The following is a 19,391-nucleotide window of genomic DNA, read 5'->3' on the forward strand; positions in this document are numbered from 1 at the left end:
GGCATCTGCGAGGCGTGTGTCAGAATTGGCGGCCTTGTCTTACAAGAGCCCTTGATTTTTCACGTAGATAGAGCGGAATTGAGGACTCGCCCTCAATTTTTACCCAAGGTGGTGTCTTCATTTCATATGAACCAACCTATTGTGGTGCCTGTGGCTACGAGTGACTTGGAGTATTCCATGTCCCTGGATGTAGTCAGGGCCTTAAAAATTTATGTAGCCAGGACGGCTAGGATTAGGAAAACAGATGCATTGTTTGTCCTGTATGCTGCCAACAAGATTGGCGCGCCTGCTTCGAAGCAGACTATTGCTCGCTGGATCTGAAACACGATTCAGCGGGCTTATGTTATGGCTGGATTGCAGTTAGCGCATTCAGTAAAGGCCCATTCCACTAGGAAGGTGGGCTCTTCTTGGGCGGCTGCCCGGGGCGTCTCGGCACTACAGCTTTGCCGAGCAGCAACTTGATCGGGGTCAAACACTTTTGCTAAATTCTACAAGTTTGATACCCTGGCTGATGAGGACCTAGCATTTGTTCAGTCGGTGCTGTAGAGTCATCCGCACTCTCCCGCCCGATTGGGAGCTTTGGTATAAACCCCATGGTCCTTACGGAGTCCCCAGCATCCTCTAGGACGTAAGAGAAAATAAGATTTTAAACCTACCGGTAAATCTTTTTCTCCTAGTCCGTAGAGCAGGCATTCCCAACCACGGTCCTCAGGGCACACCAACAGTGCAGGTTTTAGTGATATCCAGGCTGCAGCACAGATGGTTAAATCAAAATAACTGAGCTACTAATTAAGTCACCTGTGCTGAAGCCTGGATATCACTAAAACCTGCACTGTTGGTGTGCCTTGAGGACCGTGTTTGGGAATGCCTGCTGTAGAGGATGCTGGGCGCCCGTCCCAGTGCGGAAAATCTGCAAGGCTTGTATATAGTTATTGCTTACATAAGGGTTATGTTACAGTTAGACTCGGTCTTGGACAGGTACTGTTGTTTGTTCATACTGTTAACTGATTATGTGTATTCCAGGTTATATGGTATGATTGGTGTGGGCTGGTATGAATCTTGCCCTTAGATTAACAAAATCCTTTCCTCGTGTTGTCCATCTCCTCTGGGCACAGTTCTCTAACTGAGGTCTGGAGGAGGGGCATAGAGAGAGGAGCCAGTGCACACCATACTAGAAAGTTCTTTTAGGTGCCCATGTCTCCTGCGGAGCCCGTCTATACCCCATGGTCCTTACGGAGTCCCCAGCATCCTCTACGTACTAGGAGAAAAAGATTTACCGGTAGGTTGAAAATCTTATTTTTAAACCTCAAGTCACTGAACCTGTACTTACGGGTGTTTAAGTTCAAGATGGAGTCTCTGAGAGTGGTGATCTCAGGTCTGGAGGGGGGTGTATTTCTGGTGTCTCTGGACATCAAGGATGCGTGCCTTCATATTCCGATTTGGCCGCCTCATCAGGTATACCTATGGTTTGCATTACAGGACTGTCACTACCAGTTCCAGGCCCTGCCATTTGGCCTCTCCATGGCACATAGGGTGTTCACCAAGGTAATGGCAGAGATTGTTTCTCCTCCGCAAGCAGGGAGTGAACATAATACCGTACATGGACGACCTGCTGATATAAGCACCATCCAGGGAGAGGTTGTTGGACAGCATTGCCCTCTCAACCCGACTACTCCAGGATCACGGGTGGATTCTGAACCTACCAAAATCCCACTTGGAACCAACACGGGGGCTTCCGTTTCTGGGGATGATACTGGATACGGAAGTACAGAAGTTATTCCTTCTGTTGGAAAAGGCATTGGTAATCCAGTCAATGCTGCGGGATGTTCTAAAACCAACCCGGATATCGGTGCATCTATGCATTCGCCTTCTGGGGAAGATGGTCGCCTCTTACGAGGCTCTGCAGTAAGGAAGGTTTCATGCAAGGCCCTTCCAGCTGGATCTGTTTGACAAATGGTCCGAATCGCATCTTCACATGCACCAGAGGATACGCCTGTCGCCAAAAGCCAGGAATTCTCTTCTGTGGTGGCTTCAGACTTCTCACCTGACCGAGGGTCGAAGGTTCGGGATTCAAATATGGATTCTGCTAACCACAGACGCAAGCCTCAGAGGTTGAGGAGCAGTCACCCAGGGGGAACAGTTCCAAGGAAAATGGTCAAGTTAGGAAACCATCCTTCCAATCAACGTTCTTGAGTTATGGGCCATATACAACACCGTTCTACGAGCATCGCATCTTCTTCAAGATCACGCCATTCAAGTTCAGTCGGACAATGTGACGGCAGTAACGTACATAAATCGACAGGGTGGAACGAAGAGCAGAGCAGCAATGTCAGTGGTAACAAGGATTCTCCTCTGGGCAGAAAGACACGCTGTGGCGCTGTCTGCAATCTTCATTCCGGGAGTAGACCACTGGGAAACGGACTTCCTCAGCAGACGCGACCTCCACCCAGGAGAGTGGGGACTTCAGCCGCAGGTGTTCGAGTCCTTGACACGTCGGTGGGGGACTCCACAAATGGACATGATGGCCTTTCGTCTCAACAGGAAGCCCAAGCGGTATTGTTCCAGGTTGATGGACCCACAAGCAGTGGCGTTTGACGCTTTGGTATCTCCGTGGGTCTACCAGATGGTTTACGTGTTTCCACCTCTTCCATTGATTCCAAGAATTCTCAAAAGAATAAAAAGGAAAAAGGTTCAAGCAATTCTCATTGCTCCGGACTGGCCAAGAAGGGCCTGGTACGCGGATCTACTGGAGATGCTCCTAGAGGACCCCGTGGCCTCTGCCTCTTCGCGAGGATCTTCTACAACAGGGGCCGTTCGTCTATGAAGACTTAACATGGCTACGTTTGAAGGCATGGAGGTTGAGCGTCAAATTCTAGCTCGGAAGGGGATCCCAGACAGGGTTATTCCAACCCTGATCCAAGCCAGGAAAGGGGTAACGTCTACACACTACCACCGTATTTGTAAAAAATACGTCTCGTGGTGGGAAAACAGGAAATGTCCTACAGTGGAATTTCAACTGGCCCGTTTCCTCCTTTTCCTGCAGTCAGGTGTGTATGTGGGACTACGTTTGGGCTCCTTGAAAGTCCAGATTTCAGCCTTATCCATTTTCTTCCAGAAACAATTGGCTTCCCTACCTGAGGTTCAGACTTTCTTGAAGGGTGTTCTGCACATACAACCGCCCTTTATGCCTCCCACGTCACCTTGTGATCTCAACGTGGTTTTGCAATTTCTACAATCGGAATGGTTTGAGCCTTTACAGGAGGTTGACGTAAAGTTTCTTACATGGAAGATCGTTACACTGTTGGCCTTAGCTTCCGCAAGGCGTGTGTCGGATCTGGGGGCGTTGCCTAACAAAAACTCCTATTTGATTTTTTTATGAAGATAGAGCTGGACTTAGAACTCGTCAGCAATTTCTTCCTAAGGTGGTGTCTGCGTTTCATATTAACCAACCTATTGTGGTTCCGGTGCTTACGGAAACCTCTGCTACCTCAAAGTTCTTGGATGTGGTGAGGGCTTTGAAGATCTATGTAAAGCGGACAGCTCGTCACAGCAAATCTGTTTGTTCTCTATTTTCCCAAGAGAATTGGTTGTCCTGCTTCAAAGCAGTCTATTGCTCTCTGGATCAGGCTTACTATGCAGCAGGCTTATTCATCGGCAGGGTTGCCGGTTCCTAAAGTACAGACCCACTCTAGTAGGTCGGTGGGTTCTTCCTGGGCGGCTGCCCGGGGTGTCTCGGCTTTACAGCTCTGCCGAGCAGCTACTTGGTCGGGTTTGAACACGTTTGCTAAGTTCTACAAGTTCGATACTTTGACAAAACTGAAGGTCCTCAGAGGCCAATCAGTTCTGCAGGAACCTCAGCATTCTCCCGCGCGATTTGGGAGCTTTGGTACATCCACGTAGTAGTAATGTGGTCCCAAGTATCCTCCAGGACGTAAGAGAAAATAGGATTTTAATTACCTACCGGTAAATCCTTTTCTCGTAGTCCGTAGTGGATACTGGGCGCCCGCCAAGTACTTTGTTTTTCCTACACTGTTACTTCGTTAAGTATTGTAGGTTCAGCTGTTGCTGTTCCTGTTCAAGTTTGGTTAGCATGGCTTTCCTCTTGTTTGTGTGCGCTGGTTCGAATCTCACCACTGACCTGTTACATCCTTCCTCAGGATATGTCCGTCTCCTCGGGCACAGTTTCTAGACTGAGTCTGGTAGGAGGGGCATAGAGGGAGGAGCCAGTGCACACTATTGATTTCTTAAAGTGCTCAAGGCTCCTAGTGGACCCGTCTATACCCCATTGTACTAATGTAGACCCCAGTTTCCTCTACGGACTACGAGAAAAGGATTTACCGGTAGGTTATTAAAATCCTATTTTATTTTATTGTCATTCTGTTGCTTACAGTAACCCTGTGTCTCATGGAAATGTCAACGTTCTAACACATTTCCAATGCTGACATTTGAACATGATCAATGTAGACCGTCTGGTGTCGACCTCATGAACAGAGACATGGCGACTGCATCTCCTTTCACTGATATCATCTGCCGTGTTCCCTCTGAACGTTTCCCAGTCACTTGCACACAGTGATGGGAGGCTAGGAGCCAGCTCTGCGGGTGCTGGTGCACCACCAATATCTGTTCTGCTGCTGCCAAAGTACATGGCATTTTTGGCCACACGTGGATGGAAGGGGATGTAAAATGAGCACACCCCAGTCATCTTGTAAAAATTATCTGCTATGGTGGGAGCTGTGCTATGGGCTGAACCAGTGTATATGAGAATATAGCCAATCAGTACCCTGGGAAGCTGGAAATTTTATCAGCCCACACAAACAGCCGTGTCTTTATAGCTGGGTACACACCGGCCGATATATTGGGCGTTCAGTTGAACGGCTGATATATCGTGGGTGTATCAGCAGCTGTGTACATGTCATATGTCTGTAATAACGTCGTACAGACATATCACGTTGGCTGTGCAGCTCAGCCAATGGCCAATTATAGCTCCAGATATATCAGCGCATCGTGCTATGTGGATAGGTGGTCAGCCAACCGTCCGTACACTTGCTGCAGAGGCCGCCGGTGACTGACATCTCAACTGGGCGGGCACATGTAAATGCCCGCCCCCCCAGTTGTGACGTCAGGCACGACACATCGGGCTGATGATCAGTAAGTGTGCATGCACTTACCATACATCAGGTAGGTTGGCAGATCAGCCAGAGGGCCGATCCGTCATCCTAGTAAGTTCACTTCTATATTTCTCTCACGCCAAGTAATCGCTTCCTGCACATAACATTATCCAATGTCTTTTACTGTATGTGAGCATTATGTTCTCTTACCAGAAGGATCATTAAGGCATTTTATGTATTCTGTACATTATACAGGTTCTCTTGTTCTTTATTTTCAAAGAATGTAAAACTATAATGAGTAAATAGATGGTACACTGTATCCGCTCACATACCGCAACTGTCTAAGAGATGAGAGGTTTCATCATTAGTAATGATTTTGGGGGTTTCGGTTTCTTACAGGAAACTACTTGTGGAATTTTGGCCTCGTTCTAAAACTAGCGTTCCTGATGTTGTGCATATATCTGCTCTCACGCTCTCAGGTATGGCCTAATGTACTTTTCACTTTATCTATGGTTTTTAGTTTCAGCTCTGTTAATTTGTAGTATAGGTTATGGATTTTTTCCACTATTATTCATTCTGGATCACGGGGATCAATGACCTGTAATTGACACGTTGAGATAAATGTAGCACCTAGAAGATATTACTATCTAGTATAGTGTCCTATAGCATTCACGTGGAAATGTTACCTATCCCACATGGGACCTGATACAGAGTTGTAACGTAAGCCCGATGGCTCGTACAACTCCAATTCTTACCGATCAGCGCATGTGATACTGCAACCGTTTAGGAGACGGAGCAGGGTGGTGACTGGGCCCGCTTTACAAAATGAGGGTTCGTGTGGCCCCCGTATTGAAGCTCGTTTTAGCATCGCTACTGCGTATATCTCTGATTCATCCCTATGGTAACTGTGTTTTTTCTGAAAGCTGTGTCTGTGTATGAGCGTCTAATCCTTTTTATCTGCTTTAAATGGGCCAACCGGAAGCTGTTACAAGCTAGTATGTGTCATATAGTGTTCAATGGGAAGCACAGTTTCCCTATCACACATCCGGGTCACTTCGATTAGCAGCGAGTTAGTTCCTGCAAGTTGTTTTCTTGTTAAATTGTATTTGCAATTCAGTTCCAAACTCGCATTGTATTTTCCCAGGAAATTCACATTTTATTTGTGTGCATCCTCCTGAAAAGGGGAAGAGCAGTGAAAATCTTTATTTCAGGGCATGGTGCAGAACCTCGGGAACTCCTCCCAGTGAATAATCCTGCACTTGGAGGGGTTTAAAGAGTATAGTTTTGCAAATGAAGTTATGTCAGTTTTCGGTGAATTTCTCTAAAAAGTTCAGTAATGGGTTTAATCACAGGGTCTTATGGTGTGTACACATGGTGAGATTTTTTTCTTTCGATTTTGACTATATAGTCAAAATCGCAAGAAATGTTTGTGCAAATCACAAGGTGTTATGTCACTTGCGATCCCGATTCGATCCCGATGCGCGGTCCCGCCAAGTCTGCATCGGAAGAAAAGATAGACTGTGCAGGCAAGTCAATCCCTGCTAGATCGGTGTACTATCTAGTTCATCTCACATGTCAGTGACATCTCACATAAGCCAAAATCTCACATAATCCAAAATCGTAAGCACACATAGTCCATATCTCAAGAAAAGTTACTCAAAATCGGTGGTGCTGGTCTCCGGTGAGTTCAGGGGAAACCGCAAAGTGAAAATCGGGCATAGCAAAGATCTCACCGTGTGTACACACCATTAGACTCGGCCCTCCAGACCCCAAACAGTGCATGTTTTCCAGGGCTCCTCACAGAATCATAAGTGAAATAATTAGTTCCACCTGTGGATCTTTTAAAGTGTCAGTGAGTAATGCGTACACCTGTGCACATGCAAGGTGACTTCGAAAAAACGTGAACTGTTTGGGGTCCTGAGGACGACGTTTGAGAACCTATGAGTTTAATGATGGGATGTGTATGTGTATATGATGTGGGACAGGTACTGAAATCGGTCGCCTTTTGAGAACTTCCAGTACTTTCCTTATGGCCACTAATAGCCTTTTGTATGGTCCTGTTATGTAATCTTAGTTGCCAGTTATTTGGGGTCCATGATGGTTTCCCCACATTTTCATACACTTCTCCCAGGTCACTGTAAAAAAGTCACGCAACTGCAGCACACATCACTGTGTCTACTTGAATCTCGCATTTTGTGGGTGCACACATTGATGTTTGCGAGTTTCCTGATGCAAGCTTGCTTTTGCAAACTTGCATCTAATTGAATTGACCCCATCACTAATATATCTGTGCCCATAGGTGAGCATGTGACAATATTGGAACCTTTTATCTTGTGTACTGTAAACGTGGCAACCTGATCTAGGGATTTACTAGTACACAGTACCGTGACCTGAGCTCTGTAATCATGAACCGTATAACCAGGGTTATTGTTTGTTCCGTCTAGGGTTCTTTCGAGAATATCTTTTCTCTATGGCCGATATCCAAACTGTTCGAGTTGAACGGAGACGTCTATGAATGGTGGTTTAGATGGAAGCTAGACCGATACGTAAGTCTTGTTTTGATCTTCCTATAGGAATATTTATTTGCCTAATCTTTAAGAATGTCTGTTGTGTGTCGGCATACCTTATCAAAATACAGATTACGAAGCGGGATAAAAGTGACAACTACAGAGGTTAATGTCAGAACTGATATAATTGGGATGTAGGCAGGATGTCTCCAGTCACTACATCAGCAATAAGGGATGTAGTCATAATGTTGAAATTTGCAATGTCTATGTTGTTGAAATGTTGACAGTGAACATGCCGCCATGTGCAGAATGTCATCATCTGAAATGCAGACATTCTGCATGGACCAGCGACTTAGGGATAGGCACTAAAGGGACAGTTAGGTATAGGCTACAGGAGGGGAGGTTAGGCACTAGGGGAGGGATAGGGTACAGGAGGGGAGACTTAGGGTTAAGCACTAAAGGGACGGTTAGGTATAGGCTATGGGAGGGGAGGGTAGGTTAGGCACTAGGGGAGGCATAGGGTTTTGGAGGGGTGGGTTGGGCACTAGGGGGAGTGATAGGGTACGGGAGGGGAGAGTTACGGTTAGGCAGTAAGGGAGGGATAAGATACAGGAGGTGAGGGTTAGGCACTAAGGGGAGGGATAGGGTACCAGAGGAAGTGTAAGGGTTAGGCACTAGGGAGTGATTGGGGTATGGGAGGGGAGAGTTAAGGTTAGGCTCTAGGGGGAGGGATAGAGTACAGGATGGGAGCGTTCGGGTTAGGCACTAGGGGGAGGGATTGGGGTATGGGAGGGGAGAGTTAGGGTTAGGCTCTAGGGAGGGATTGGGGTATGGGAGGGGAGAGTTAGGGTTAGGCTCTAGGGAGGGATTGGGGTATGGGAGGGGAGAGTTAAGGTTAGGCTCTAGGGGGAGGGATAGAGTACAGGATGGGAGCGTTCGGATTAGGCACTAGGGGGAGGGATTGGGGTATGGGAGGGGAGAGTTAGGGTTAGGCTCTAGGGAGGGATTAGGGTATGGGAGGGGAGAGTTAAGGTTAGGCTCTAGGGGGAGGGATAGGGTACGGGATGGGAGCGTTAGGGTTAGGCACTACGGGGAGGGATTGGGGTATGGGAGGGGAGAGTTAGGGTTAGGCTCTAGGGGAAGGTATAGGGTACAGGAGGGGAGAGTTAGGACTATGCACTAGGGGGAGGGGGAGGGCACGGAGAAATAGGCTACGGGAGGGGAGGGTTAGGCACTAGGGGAGGGATAGGCTACAGGAGGGGAGGCTAGGGTTAGGCACTAGGGGGAGGTATAGGGTATGGGGGGGGAGTCTTAGGGATAGACTACAGGAGGGGAGGGTTGGGGGTTAGGATTATTTATACCACCGGTAGCCATGCAGAATGCTCTGGAAGTCATCCTAACATCACCGGAAGATTCCGCTGGAGCTGCTGAACACGCCGTACCAGGTAAGTCACCACTAGACCACAAGGGACGTTTTGTTAACATGTTGACATTTCATCAATGTCAACAGGATGACTGTCAACGTGGTCATTCTCATGTTGACATTTTGAATGTCCACAAAATGATACCACACCACGACAGTGACTATACCAGTGCTGGCTTTCTGGTGTCTACATAGTCCCTGTTGACACAGTGCCCGGGGGCATGTGGGATATGATGTTATAACACTTACACTGTGACTGTCTCCCCCATGCAGGCTGTCTTCCACGGCATGCTGTTTGCCTTTGTGTATCTGGCGTTACAGAAGCACCAGGTGCTGTCGGAAGGGAAAGGAGAGCCTCTTTTTTCCAACAAAGTGTCAAACGTTTTACTCTTCTTCTCTGTGGTTTCTTTTCTGGTAAGTTTATTAAAAAAAAAGGAACAATTTTCCACGTAACAGCCAAAGCCTAGCGGACAAGTGGCACTTCCTGTGCCCAGCATACATCTGCCACAGTGACGTGGCATGGGTCTGCTTCTGCCTGCACATTGAAGGCAGTGCCAGTGTAGGGTCATGGAAATGCTCTAGGCACGCTGCCACCAAGCTCACAATAGGGTATGTAATATGTTTTGCAGATAGGAAGCACTAGAGAACGGGGAGGGGAATTACAGTAAATGAAGCGTCACTCTGCCTGATCGCCGTAGTGTAATGTCAGGTTTATGATGAGATGTAAAATCAGCTGACATTTCTAAAACACTTCCCTTCTCTCAATTTGCAGAAACCTCTTTCTGTTTGATCACACAGTTTTGTTGTTCTAGAAGTGATTTATTGTTCAGGCTTCTCACAAAGGAGCCACATTTGCATTTTATGTTGTGCATCCAGTCGACGAGTGCACAATTTCTGCTGCTATCTCAACCATGGCGAATAATAATAATAAAAAATAATAAGATTGCATATGGGCATCAATACGATGGCTGTAAATCATTCTTGCAGTCCTCTTCACATCTGTGAATCTGTTCCCGGATAAAACAATCTCTGCCCCCATTCTGGCTCTGGTGAGGTGTGTCAGAAGCAGTCTGAGAACCCTCCACTGTAATTCATTCAATTAGAGATGCTTTATAACAGGCTGCTGTGGGTTTATAGCAAGCGGCATAGTCCCAGCAGTAAAGGAGTGGACACATAATAGGAAGTCTGGGTAAAAATATGCAAATCGCTCCAAGTAATGCAATCAGGGTCACCGGTCGCAGGTAAAATAATGACCATGTTGTAAATTATGCAGCAGAATTATTTTTATTTTTTTTGCTCACAGCAATGAAATATTGGACTGGATATCTAAATTAATATCATGCATGGTCCTTGTGACCAGTAGTGATTCAGATAGATAGATAGATAGAAAGATAGATAGAAAGATAGATAGATAGAAAGATAGATAGAAAGATAGATAGATAGAAAGATAACAGATAGATAGATAGATAGATAACAGATAGATAGATAACAGATAGATAGATAGATAACAGATAGATAGATAGATAACAGATAGATAGATAGATAGATCGATAGATAGATAGATAGATAGATAGATAACAGATAGATAACAGATAGATAGATAGATAGATAATAGATAGATAGATAGATAGATAGATAGGTGATAGATAGATACTGTCGATAACAGATACGGTCGATAACAGATAGATAGATATGGTCGATAACAGATAGATAGATAGATACTGTCGATAACAGATAGATACGGTCGATAACAGATAGATAGATAGATAGATAGATACGGTCGATAACAGATAGATAGATAGATAGATACTGTCGATAACAGATAGATAGATAGATAGATACTGTCGATAACAGATAGATAGATACGGTCGATAACAGATAGATAGATAACGGCTTGATTGATAGATAACGGATAGATAAAAGATAGCTATGAAGAGAAAATATTGATAGAGAAAAGGTAGATAAAAGATGGATAGAGTAAAGATAGATATATAAAAGATAGTTAAAAGTGATAGATAAAATATAGATATATACAGTAGATAGAGAAAAGATAGATATAATAGTATATACAGTACAGAAAGCCTTGCTGGAACGATGACACATGCCCATTAGTAATCATTATTGATGGATTCTAGTCGGCTCTGTGGACACATTGTTCCCGTGTGTCAGTATAATAGAGAGACAACATACTTTGCTGCTTCTCTGCAGATGTACTGTACTGTACGTTCCCTCTGTAGTAGAGAACCGGCCGCGGGAGCTTCCTTAGCGCCCACCTCTGATATTAGTCATTTGAACACAGAACTGATCAGCAGCAGCTAAGCAGCTTTCCCTAATGCAGTGTGTTGCCATGGGTCTTATTCGGAGATGTACGGTAACGCATTCACAGCTGCCATCCCGTACGCAGCAGCCATGTATTGTAAGAACAAAAGCTGTGCACATCCTAGCAGCTGCATACAGAGATGTAGCATTGGTTGCAGATTTTTCGATAGTCGCCCATCTGGCCGCGGGAAGTGAAACGCTTTCTCAATGTTTTCTATATACAGAATCGCAGCCTAAGACCACGCCACAGAATCGGTTGCAACACGCCTGCGTTTTTGCTGCTGCCTCCTGTTACCTTCCCCAAATGGTCCCTGACTGTTGATCACTTTGCATCACGTGTGTAGTGCGGCTCAGACACAGGCGCAGATTGTCGGTAATCTCTCATCTGGGAAAACACCGGCATAGCGTACAGCTCTGATCAGGCCCCAGTAGTCACACAGCATTACAGCTGCATTTCTCATTCAGATCTGGATCTAGTAGTAATGATGATGTAAGACGGCACCTTCTTCTTTTCACAGACCTACTCCATATGGGCCAGCAGCTGTAGGAACAAAACGCAGTGTAATGAGATGCACCCGTCGGTCTCTGTCGTACAGGTACTGGATACTTATTGTCTGACCAGCCAGTGTAGTAATAGTGGGGAGAAATGTTTCAACTGGCAGTGGCTCTCCTTCTGCTAGGCATGCTGTGACTTGTAGTTCTATCACAGTGATAGAGCATGCGCCTAAGCCTGCTATAAGCTCAGGAAAATGACAGAATACACAAGGTATAGTATTTTTAAAGAAATTAATGTATATTACATCGATTAGACATGGCTACTTTCAGTGGTGATTCATGCATGTGTATCGTGTAAATGTACTAATTACATATACATATTATCTGGATACCCCCTAGTGGCTTCTTGCATTAGTGCACTTGATGGCCGGTTGCACCTGGTACATACAAGTTGTTGGCCCTGGATCCACTTCCATGTAATCCCGGCATGCAGGAGCTGGCAGACCCAAATTGCTTTCTTCTTCCAGCCACTTAATGTTCTAAAATAATATATATGGTGTAACATGCAAAACCAGTTTCATGTATCTTAACGTTACTTAAATTAGAATATCTTTGTTTGGTTTGTGTCCGTTTCTACATTCCTTTAAAAGGATCTGCTCCTTGACTTTAAGTTAAAGTGCTGTGTTTAAGCTACGGTGACATGCCTACAGCCAGACAAGTAATGCAGACATTCCATACGCATACTGTACTTTCCGTCTTGTTACAGGATGGGAACATTAATATTTCTGTTTTTTGCTACATTGTGTTTTTGTCTTCCATGCAGATTTTAGCTTTTGTTCTTGTAAGAAACATTCCCGGATATGCCCGTTCTGTATATAGCTCCTTCTTTGCCTGGTTTGGCAAAATTTCTTTGGAAGTAAGTACCTGGTTCTGATTAACCGTGATTTGCTGCATTTAGCGTCTCTCTGTACGTTTTCTCTTTCCGCTCCTGTTGTGTTATCTCAGCCCCATGCCTAGGAGAACCAGGCACTTGTGTCATTACTCAGCGGTGCTGCTGGCTCCTGGGGAATGGATAGGCTGCATTCTACAAGGTCATTTGCTAAGTGCGATGCCTTGGCTATACAGCCGGGCACCTCCTCCCTCTCCTCTGCATACAATATGCCACCATCTTGCCCTGTAATAGCATGCCATGGCTCCGGGGAAAACTAGCCGCTGTTGTGCAAATTTAGGTGCATAGTTGTTCCAGCTCTGCTCTCGCACGGATCATTGCTTCTTCTCCGCTTCACAAATTACCTCCATTGTGAGCAGCTGATGAGTCTGACTCACCTTTACAGGGTTTAGAGAAAGACGTGTGGGAGAGATAATGACAAAGGAACAGAATAAAGGAAAAGTATAATACACCTGCTTTCACAGTAGGTGTATAATTAGCTGTGAAGCCTTCGTCATGTTCTGTTGACAGAATGTGCCAAAGGCTTTGGGGTCTTGCGCTGCTCCTGCAGTCGTTCCAGCCGAGCAGAGACCTGGCGTCCTATTTAGTAATCTACTCATTGTTCAGCTCCCTGATCATAAGCACGGCCGTTAGCGGCACAAGATGGGAGTATATGTGTGAGTATATGTGAGTATACTCTGTGTCTGTGCGTATGTTTCAGTGTGTGGTATAAGTAGGCACTCCTACACTGAAACTTGGGTGGCCTATATAATAAAAAGCTAACACTGCTCCTCACATCTATGGGGGGAATTCAAGTGTTTTGTGCACCAGTGGCTACTAGATGGCGCCCGATGGAGCAAGTCAAGTATTGCCCCGTTTGGGCGCGCACAACCGCCAGCGCTGTTATTACTGCATGTTGTTCCGTCATATTGACAGGCTGGTAACTAGTATGAAATATATACTCTGGGATATAAGTATATAAGAAGTCACCCGGGGGTTCCGTGACTAAAAGCGCACACCCTGTGTCTTGTGCATTTATATATGCGATTACGACATGTCTCAATATCCTTGGTTGTTTTATGTATTGTCTACGTTTTTTTCCCCCCCAAAAAAAGAAAAACAAAGTATTGTGTCATTTCAATAGTTTGCACGTTTTACTTGCGGTCTGTGGTTTGCTTTACAGTTCTGTTTTCATCCATGGGAGTGATGTAGATGTGGTTAAAGGTGCTGTCGATGCAGCTTACTCAGTACGCAGCATCGACTCATCTGCTACACCATTGGCCAACTGCGTGACACATGGGGTTGCGCAAGCTGCCCCCGCAGTTCTGTGATGAAGCCAGGAAATCTCTGCCTAGAACCTGGCCTTGTCCCTCCCAAAACACCAGCGCCGCCCCCTCCTCGCCCACAGACGGCTGCAGACTGTCAATAACAGACAGTCCGCAGCCAATCTGCTACCGATGTTGCATGACCCGTACTGAACATTGGTACTTTGCTACATGTGAAGCTCCTGCATAAGGACCTGAATCCGGTCCCGTGTCATTAAATGTCTGGAGTTCTACTACTTTGCACGTTTGTAGAATAATATAAATAAATGATACGCTGTTATTAATATACGTAAATACTATTATGGGAAAAAAGGCGTTTGATTAACCTAGTGTTTTTCCTTGCAGTTATTTATCTGCCAGTATCACATATGGTTGGCGGCCGACACGAAGGGGATACTGGTTCTCATACCTGGAAACCCGATGCTCAACATAATACTCAGCACTTTCATATTTGTGTGCGTGGCACATGAAATCTCCCACATAACCAATGACCTGGCGCAGATCTTAGTTCCCAAGGACCGCTCAGCACTTATAAAGAACATACTGGGCTTCACCAGCTTCACGTTCCTCCTTATGTTCTTATCTGCACTCCGGCACTAGAAGGACATCCTGTAATAACCGGTACGGCGTCTGAGACTGCGGGAACAGTGTCTACCTACCGCCTCTGAGGTGGGCGAGCGTCAGCGGGCACCACGATTATGTCTTCTAGAAAGCAAAACAAGTCGAGACGTAGATGTCGTCTCTGTGGCGCCCAGGAACGACACTCTACAAGGTGGCGATTTTCTAAAAATGACTTCCGTTTGCGCTGTTTTTTTTGTTCTTTATAGCAGAGCTGCACGCCGAGGTGCGGAGCGCATGGACCTCTTTGACTCTTGCGTTGTCCTAAAACTTAGAGGGAGCGCTTGGAAAGCATCACTGACCACTCAAGCTGTGAAGCGGATCTTTTCGTTGTGCGAGAGCGCTGGGTTTATGTGGCGCTCACTAAAATAGTGAAGACGTGTGTGTGTGTGTGTGTGTGTGTGTGTGTGTGTGCGTGCGTGTACTGAATGCAATCATTAAAGGAAAACCATCAACGGCATACTATTTTTAAATGGATTGCGTATAAAATTTAATTGGACTAAACTTGGTAACTTATTTCATAATAAAAGGAATACCTATTTATTACGTTTATAGATTTCTTTATGACACTCCTCCCTTTTAAGTACCGTATATATATTTTTTTTAATAAAAAAAACCACAACCTTTTAGTGAACTGCAGGTGGCGCTGTTTCAGCTGCTAGCTGTAAAAGCGATTTGGGGGGAGATTTAGGATTTTGGAAAGACATAAATCACCAACCAATCAGCTTCTAACTGCCACATATAAAACACAGCCTGTAACATGACCTAAGCTGTTGGTTAGTACTTTATCTCTCTCTAAACTTTCCTAAATAATCCCCTTAAGTCAGAGAGTATGCACTCTCCAGAGCTACTAATATACTAAGGGGGAGAAGTAATGTATTAATACTTAGCGTGTACCTGTCTTCTGCACACAGTGTAGGCGGCCATTGTAATTAGCCTGCCGAATTGCTAGGAAGCAGTAACATAACCTAAAGCATGAGGCAGACGGTGCCTCATACCTCATTGATGGGTAGAGAGCTTTGATGGAAATAGATGGGCAGCGTTTTCATGAAAATCGCTTCAGCCCACAGATTGGCTGCCTACTCTCTGTTTAGGTGATGGGTATACATTATTAAAACACCTCTAAATGTTTCTTTAAAAAAAAAATCAAGTTTACTTTATTTATACACTTTTAAAAATTACGTTTTGTTGGTTCTCCTTTAATTTCAGCTAGTGACGATAGGTAATATATGAGAATAATCTGGAGTCCTTTAATTCTGTGGGCATTGCTTTTGAGTATGATTAAAAAAAAAAATGTGTCTGTTAAAATGTGTGCCGGAATGTGTATGAATGTGTCTTCAGTTCTCTGTACAGGTTACACAGGAACCTTGCTATGATAACAGTGTACATATTTTTAAAAGCCATTATTTTATTTATTTTTAAAAACTTGCTTTATTGCTATATTATTTGTTTTCCATCTTCTTCCCTTATAGAAGTATCGTACTCCAGAACCCGAAGCCCCTCCCCCCACCATCCCCCCTCCCCCACAAGCGCTCCTGGTTATGGGGCATGGGGTGGGTGGGTCACGCTGTGGCAGAAATTGTCCTGATTTGCAGGCCAAGAATACAAAAGCAGCCGTAAGCAAACAAACATGCAAATTATAGATTTTTTGTTTCAGCTGAGATCATAGGCCTTAGATTCATAGCTCTCTCTCTTTTGTTAGTGGAATTAGACCCCCCACCCCAAAAAAAAAAAACCTCTTAAGAGCGCCTCCAGGTTAAAGAATAATTAAATTCGTATGACTGGCTCTAGCCCATCCCTAAAATGTCCCTACTGTATCTCTGGGGAACCAGAAGTTTGGCATGTCCCGCAACACCTTGTGTACACCCACCAACACTCTTCTTCTTCTGTAACTCTGGGGTACAGGAGGTTTGGCAGGTCCCCCGACACTCCTCTTCTGTAACTCTGGGGTACAGGAGGTTTGGCAGGTCCCCCAACACTCCTCTTCTGTAACTCTGGGGTACAGGAGGTTTGGCAGGTCCCCCAACACTCCTCTTCTGTAACTCTGGGGTACAGGAGGTTTGGCAGGTCCCCCAACACTCCTCTTCTGTAACTCTGGGGTACAGGAGGTTTGGCAGGTCCCCCAACACTCCTCTTCTGTAACTCTGGGGTACAGGAGGTTTGGCAGGTCCCTCAACACCCGGTGTACACCCACCAACACTCCTCTTCTGTAACTCTGGGGTACAGGAGGTTTGGCAGGTCCCCCAACACTCCTCTTCTGTAACTCTGGGGTACAGGAGGTTTGGCAGGTCCCCCAACACTGCTCTTCTGTAATTCTGGGGTACAGGAGGTTTGGCAGGTCCCTCAACACCCGGTGTACACCCACCAACACTCCTCTTCTGTAACTCTGGGGTACAGGAGGTTTGGCAGGTCCCCTAATACCCTGTGTACACCTACCAACATTCCTCTTCTGTAACTCTGGGGTACAGGAGGTTTGGCAGGTCCCTCAACACCCGGTGTACACCCGCCAACACTCCTCTTCTTCTGTAACTCTGGGCTACAGGAGGTTTGGCAGGTCCCTCAACACCCTGCGTACACCCACCAATACTCCTCCTCTTCTGTAACTCTGGGGTACAGGAGGTATGGCAGGTCCCTTAACACCCTTTGTACACCCACCAATACTCCTCCTCTTCTGTAACTCTGGGGTACAGGAGGTTTGTTAGGTCCCCCAACACCCTGCGTACACCCACCAACTCTCCTCTTCTTCTAATCCCTTACTTTTAAAATATAGACCAGGGTGCTAGAGTGACAAGTCTATGAGTTTTGGCATTATTCTTTACAGTTAAATGGGTGTTTTATACTAACATTCATTCTGTTATATGCCATATATACTTCAAGAATTTTTTTTCTTCTCATTACATATTCTAAAAAATAAATAAAATAAAAAGTGTGATCCAGTATGTGAGCGAGACAGTAAAAGTCTGCTGTGACATACATTGCTGCTAAGTGTACAGAATTATTTACCCATTCAATGACACTGGGTGGGGTGTGGGGAGACACTTTCACAGAAATATGGCATTTCACAGTAAGCAACTTTCAGACTGATTTGCTGATTATAGAGCGTTTTGACTTTCTGCAAAATACCAAACTGTTTGGGGGGTTTTAGTTCCACTTTAAAGTACCCAAAAATCACTGTTTTGTGAATTTCATGAACTGTGTCTAATTTTTAAGTTTAATGCTCAAAAAGGGATATCACCCGCTGGGCAAGCTCCAGAAGTTAGATAGAGAAGAACAGTGTCCCATCACACCTGCAGAAAGCAGCCAGTCAGGTGGGCTTGTCTGCATATTGTTTTCAAGAACGTCCGCTTCCCGTCTGCTGATAGGACTCAATACTTGGAACATAATTGTCTGTTCAGATCTAGTACATTCTGCATACGTCTGATAACTGATAGGGTTGGAGATTGTGTAGCAAACATGGCAGCTTATTGGCCGATTACAACAGGCATCCAATCGGTGGGATGCAACAAAAAGTACTTTATACCGGGAACAAGTGCGGATTTGAGATGGGGTAATACTAATACTGAAGATGAGCAGTCAGAAAAAGTTAGGATCCAAGCAGCCCCATTACCACTTGCCATGCCTCATGGGGCTTCATGAGAGAGGCTTAATTTACTAATAATGCATTTAGTTGCAGTTGTTTCACTAAACCACATTAGCCAATCAGATGCTTTGTTTCAGTGCATAAATTGTACTGCACTATGTAAAGAGAATTTCTGATTGGATGCTGTGTTTTTGTACACCTGTTACTGATGCAAGAGGGGAGATTCAAGCGGCAAATGCGTGTGGGTGTGAGGATGCAGCTTGGCCTAAACCGCTTTCATTCACCGGACGTTGCAAGTTGGAAAATAAGGTGGGAAACCAAAAACTATTTTATGTAGCAGGTGATATGTTTCATTTTGGGCGGTTTGTTTTATTATACGATACTGAAGGAAGAACCACTAATTTAATAAGAATCTTAATGAAGAATGTTTGCTTGCTCCAGTTATTTTTCTTTGCAGAACATGATGTAACCCAGTTGCACAATCATATATTTTATTTGCCAAGCCGGGCGAATGTTACACAAGTAAATCATTTAGGGTACAGTAGCTGAAACTCGCGGCCTCCGTGTGACGTTGCTGAGTACAGTATGTGGGTGCGTGTTCTGTTTGTTTCTTTTTGCAATAATCATTGGGGTCTCGGCTGTTTTGAATGAACTTTGTGACGTTTTAAGTGTTGTTTATTATGTTATTTTATGTTATTTATACATGCGTGCATGTGTTTACATCCTGATAAAGGTCTTTTTGATTGGCGTTATTCTTATGTTATGAAGTGTATACTAAGTATCTGGTTGGGTAAATGGTGGATAAATAAATATTATTATGTTTTCTTTCAAATCATTTTTTTAGTGGGGAAACTGCATTATCTCCTAAAGTAAATGTACGCCGCAGTTTGTGCGCGGACTGATAAATGGTTTTAGTAATATCCGTGAGGCTGGTTGAAATGGGAGTTCTAAGCTAACAAAGGATTTACAGACATTCAAGAAAGGCGAAGTTGCCCTTAGCAATGAATCAGCTTCAAGCTATCATTTATCAAGTAGACTCTATATAATGATAGCTATAATCTGGTTGGTTGTTATGGCCAACATCTCCA

At 44.9% G+C, this 19,391-nt stretch overlaps 1 protein-coding gene across 2 annotated transcripts in view; it reads left to right on the top strand.

Annotated features, from left to right (window-relative positions):
• Positions 1–19,135, top strand: part of CASD1 (CAS1 domain containing 1) — a 176,331-nt gene extending 157,196 nt beyond the window's left edge. For both annotated transcript variants that reach the window (XM_063921397.1, XM_063921399.1), the window contains 6 exons: positions 5,508–5,587; positions 7,553–7,654; positions 9,312–9,452; positions 11,876–11,953; positions 12,676–12,768; positions 14,451–19,135. In XM_063921397.1, the coding sequence (XP_063777467.1) occupies positions 5,508–5,587; positions 7,553–7,654; positions 9,312–9,452; positions 11,876–11,953; positions 12,676–12,768; positions 14,451–14,705 (749 nt within the window). In that variant the 3' untranslated portion in view covers positions 14,706–19,135. The remainder of the gene's footprint in view (positions 1–5,507; positions 5,588–7,552; positions 7,655–9,311; positions 9,453–11,875; positions 11,954–12,675; positions 12,769–14,450) is intronic.
• The last annotated feature ends 256 nt before the right edge of the window (positions 19,136–19,391 follow it).

The sequence above is a fragment of the Pseudophryne corroboree genome, chromosome 5 (assembly GCF_028390025.1).
Source record: "Pseudophryne corroboree isolate aPseCor3 chromosome 5, aPseCor3.hap2, whole genome shotgun sequence".
NCBI lineage: Eukaryota > Metazoa > Chordata > Amphibia > Anura > Myobatrachidae > Pseudophryne > Pseudophryne corroboree.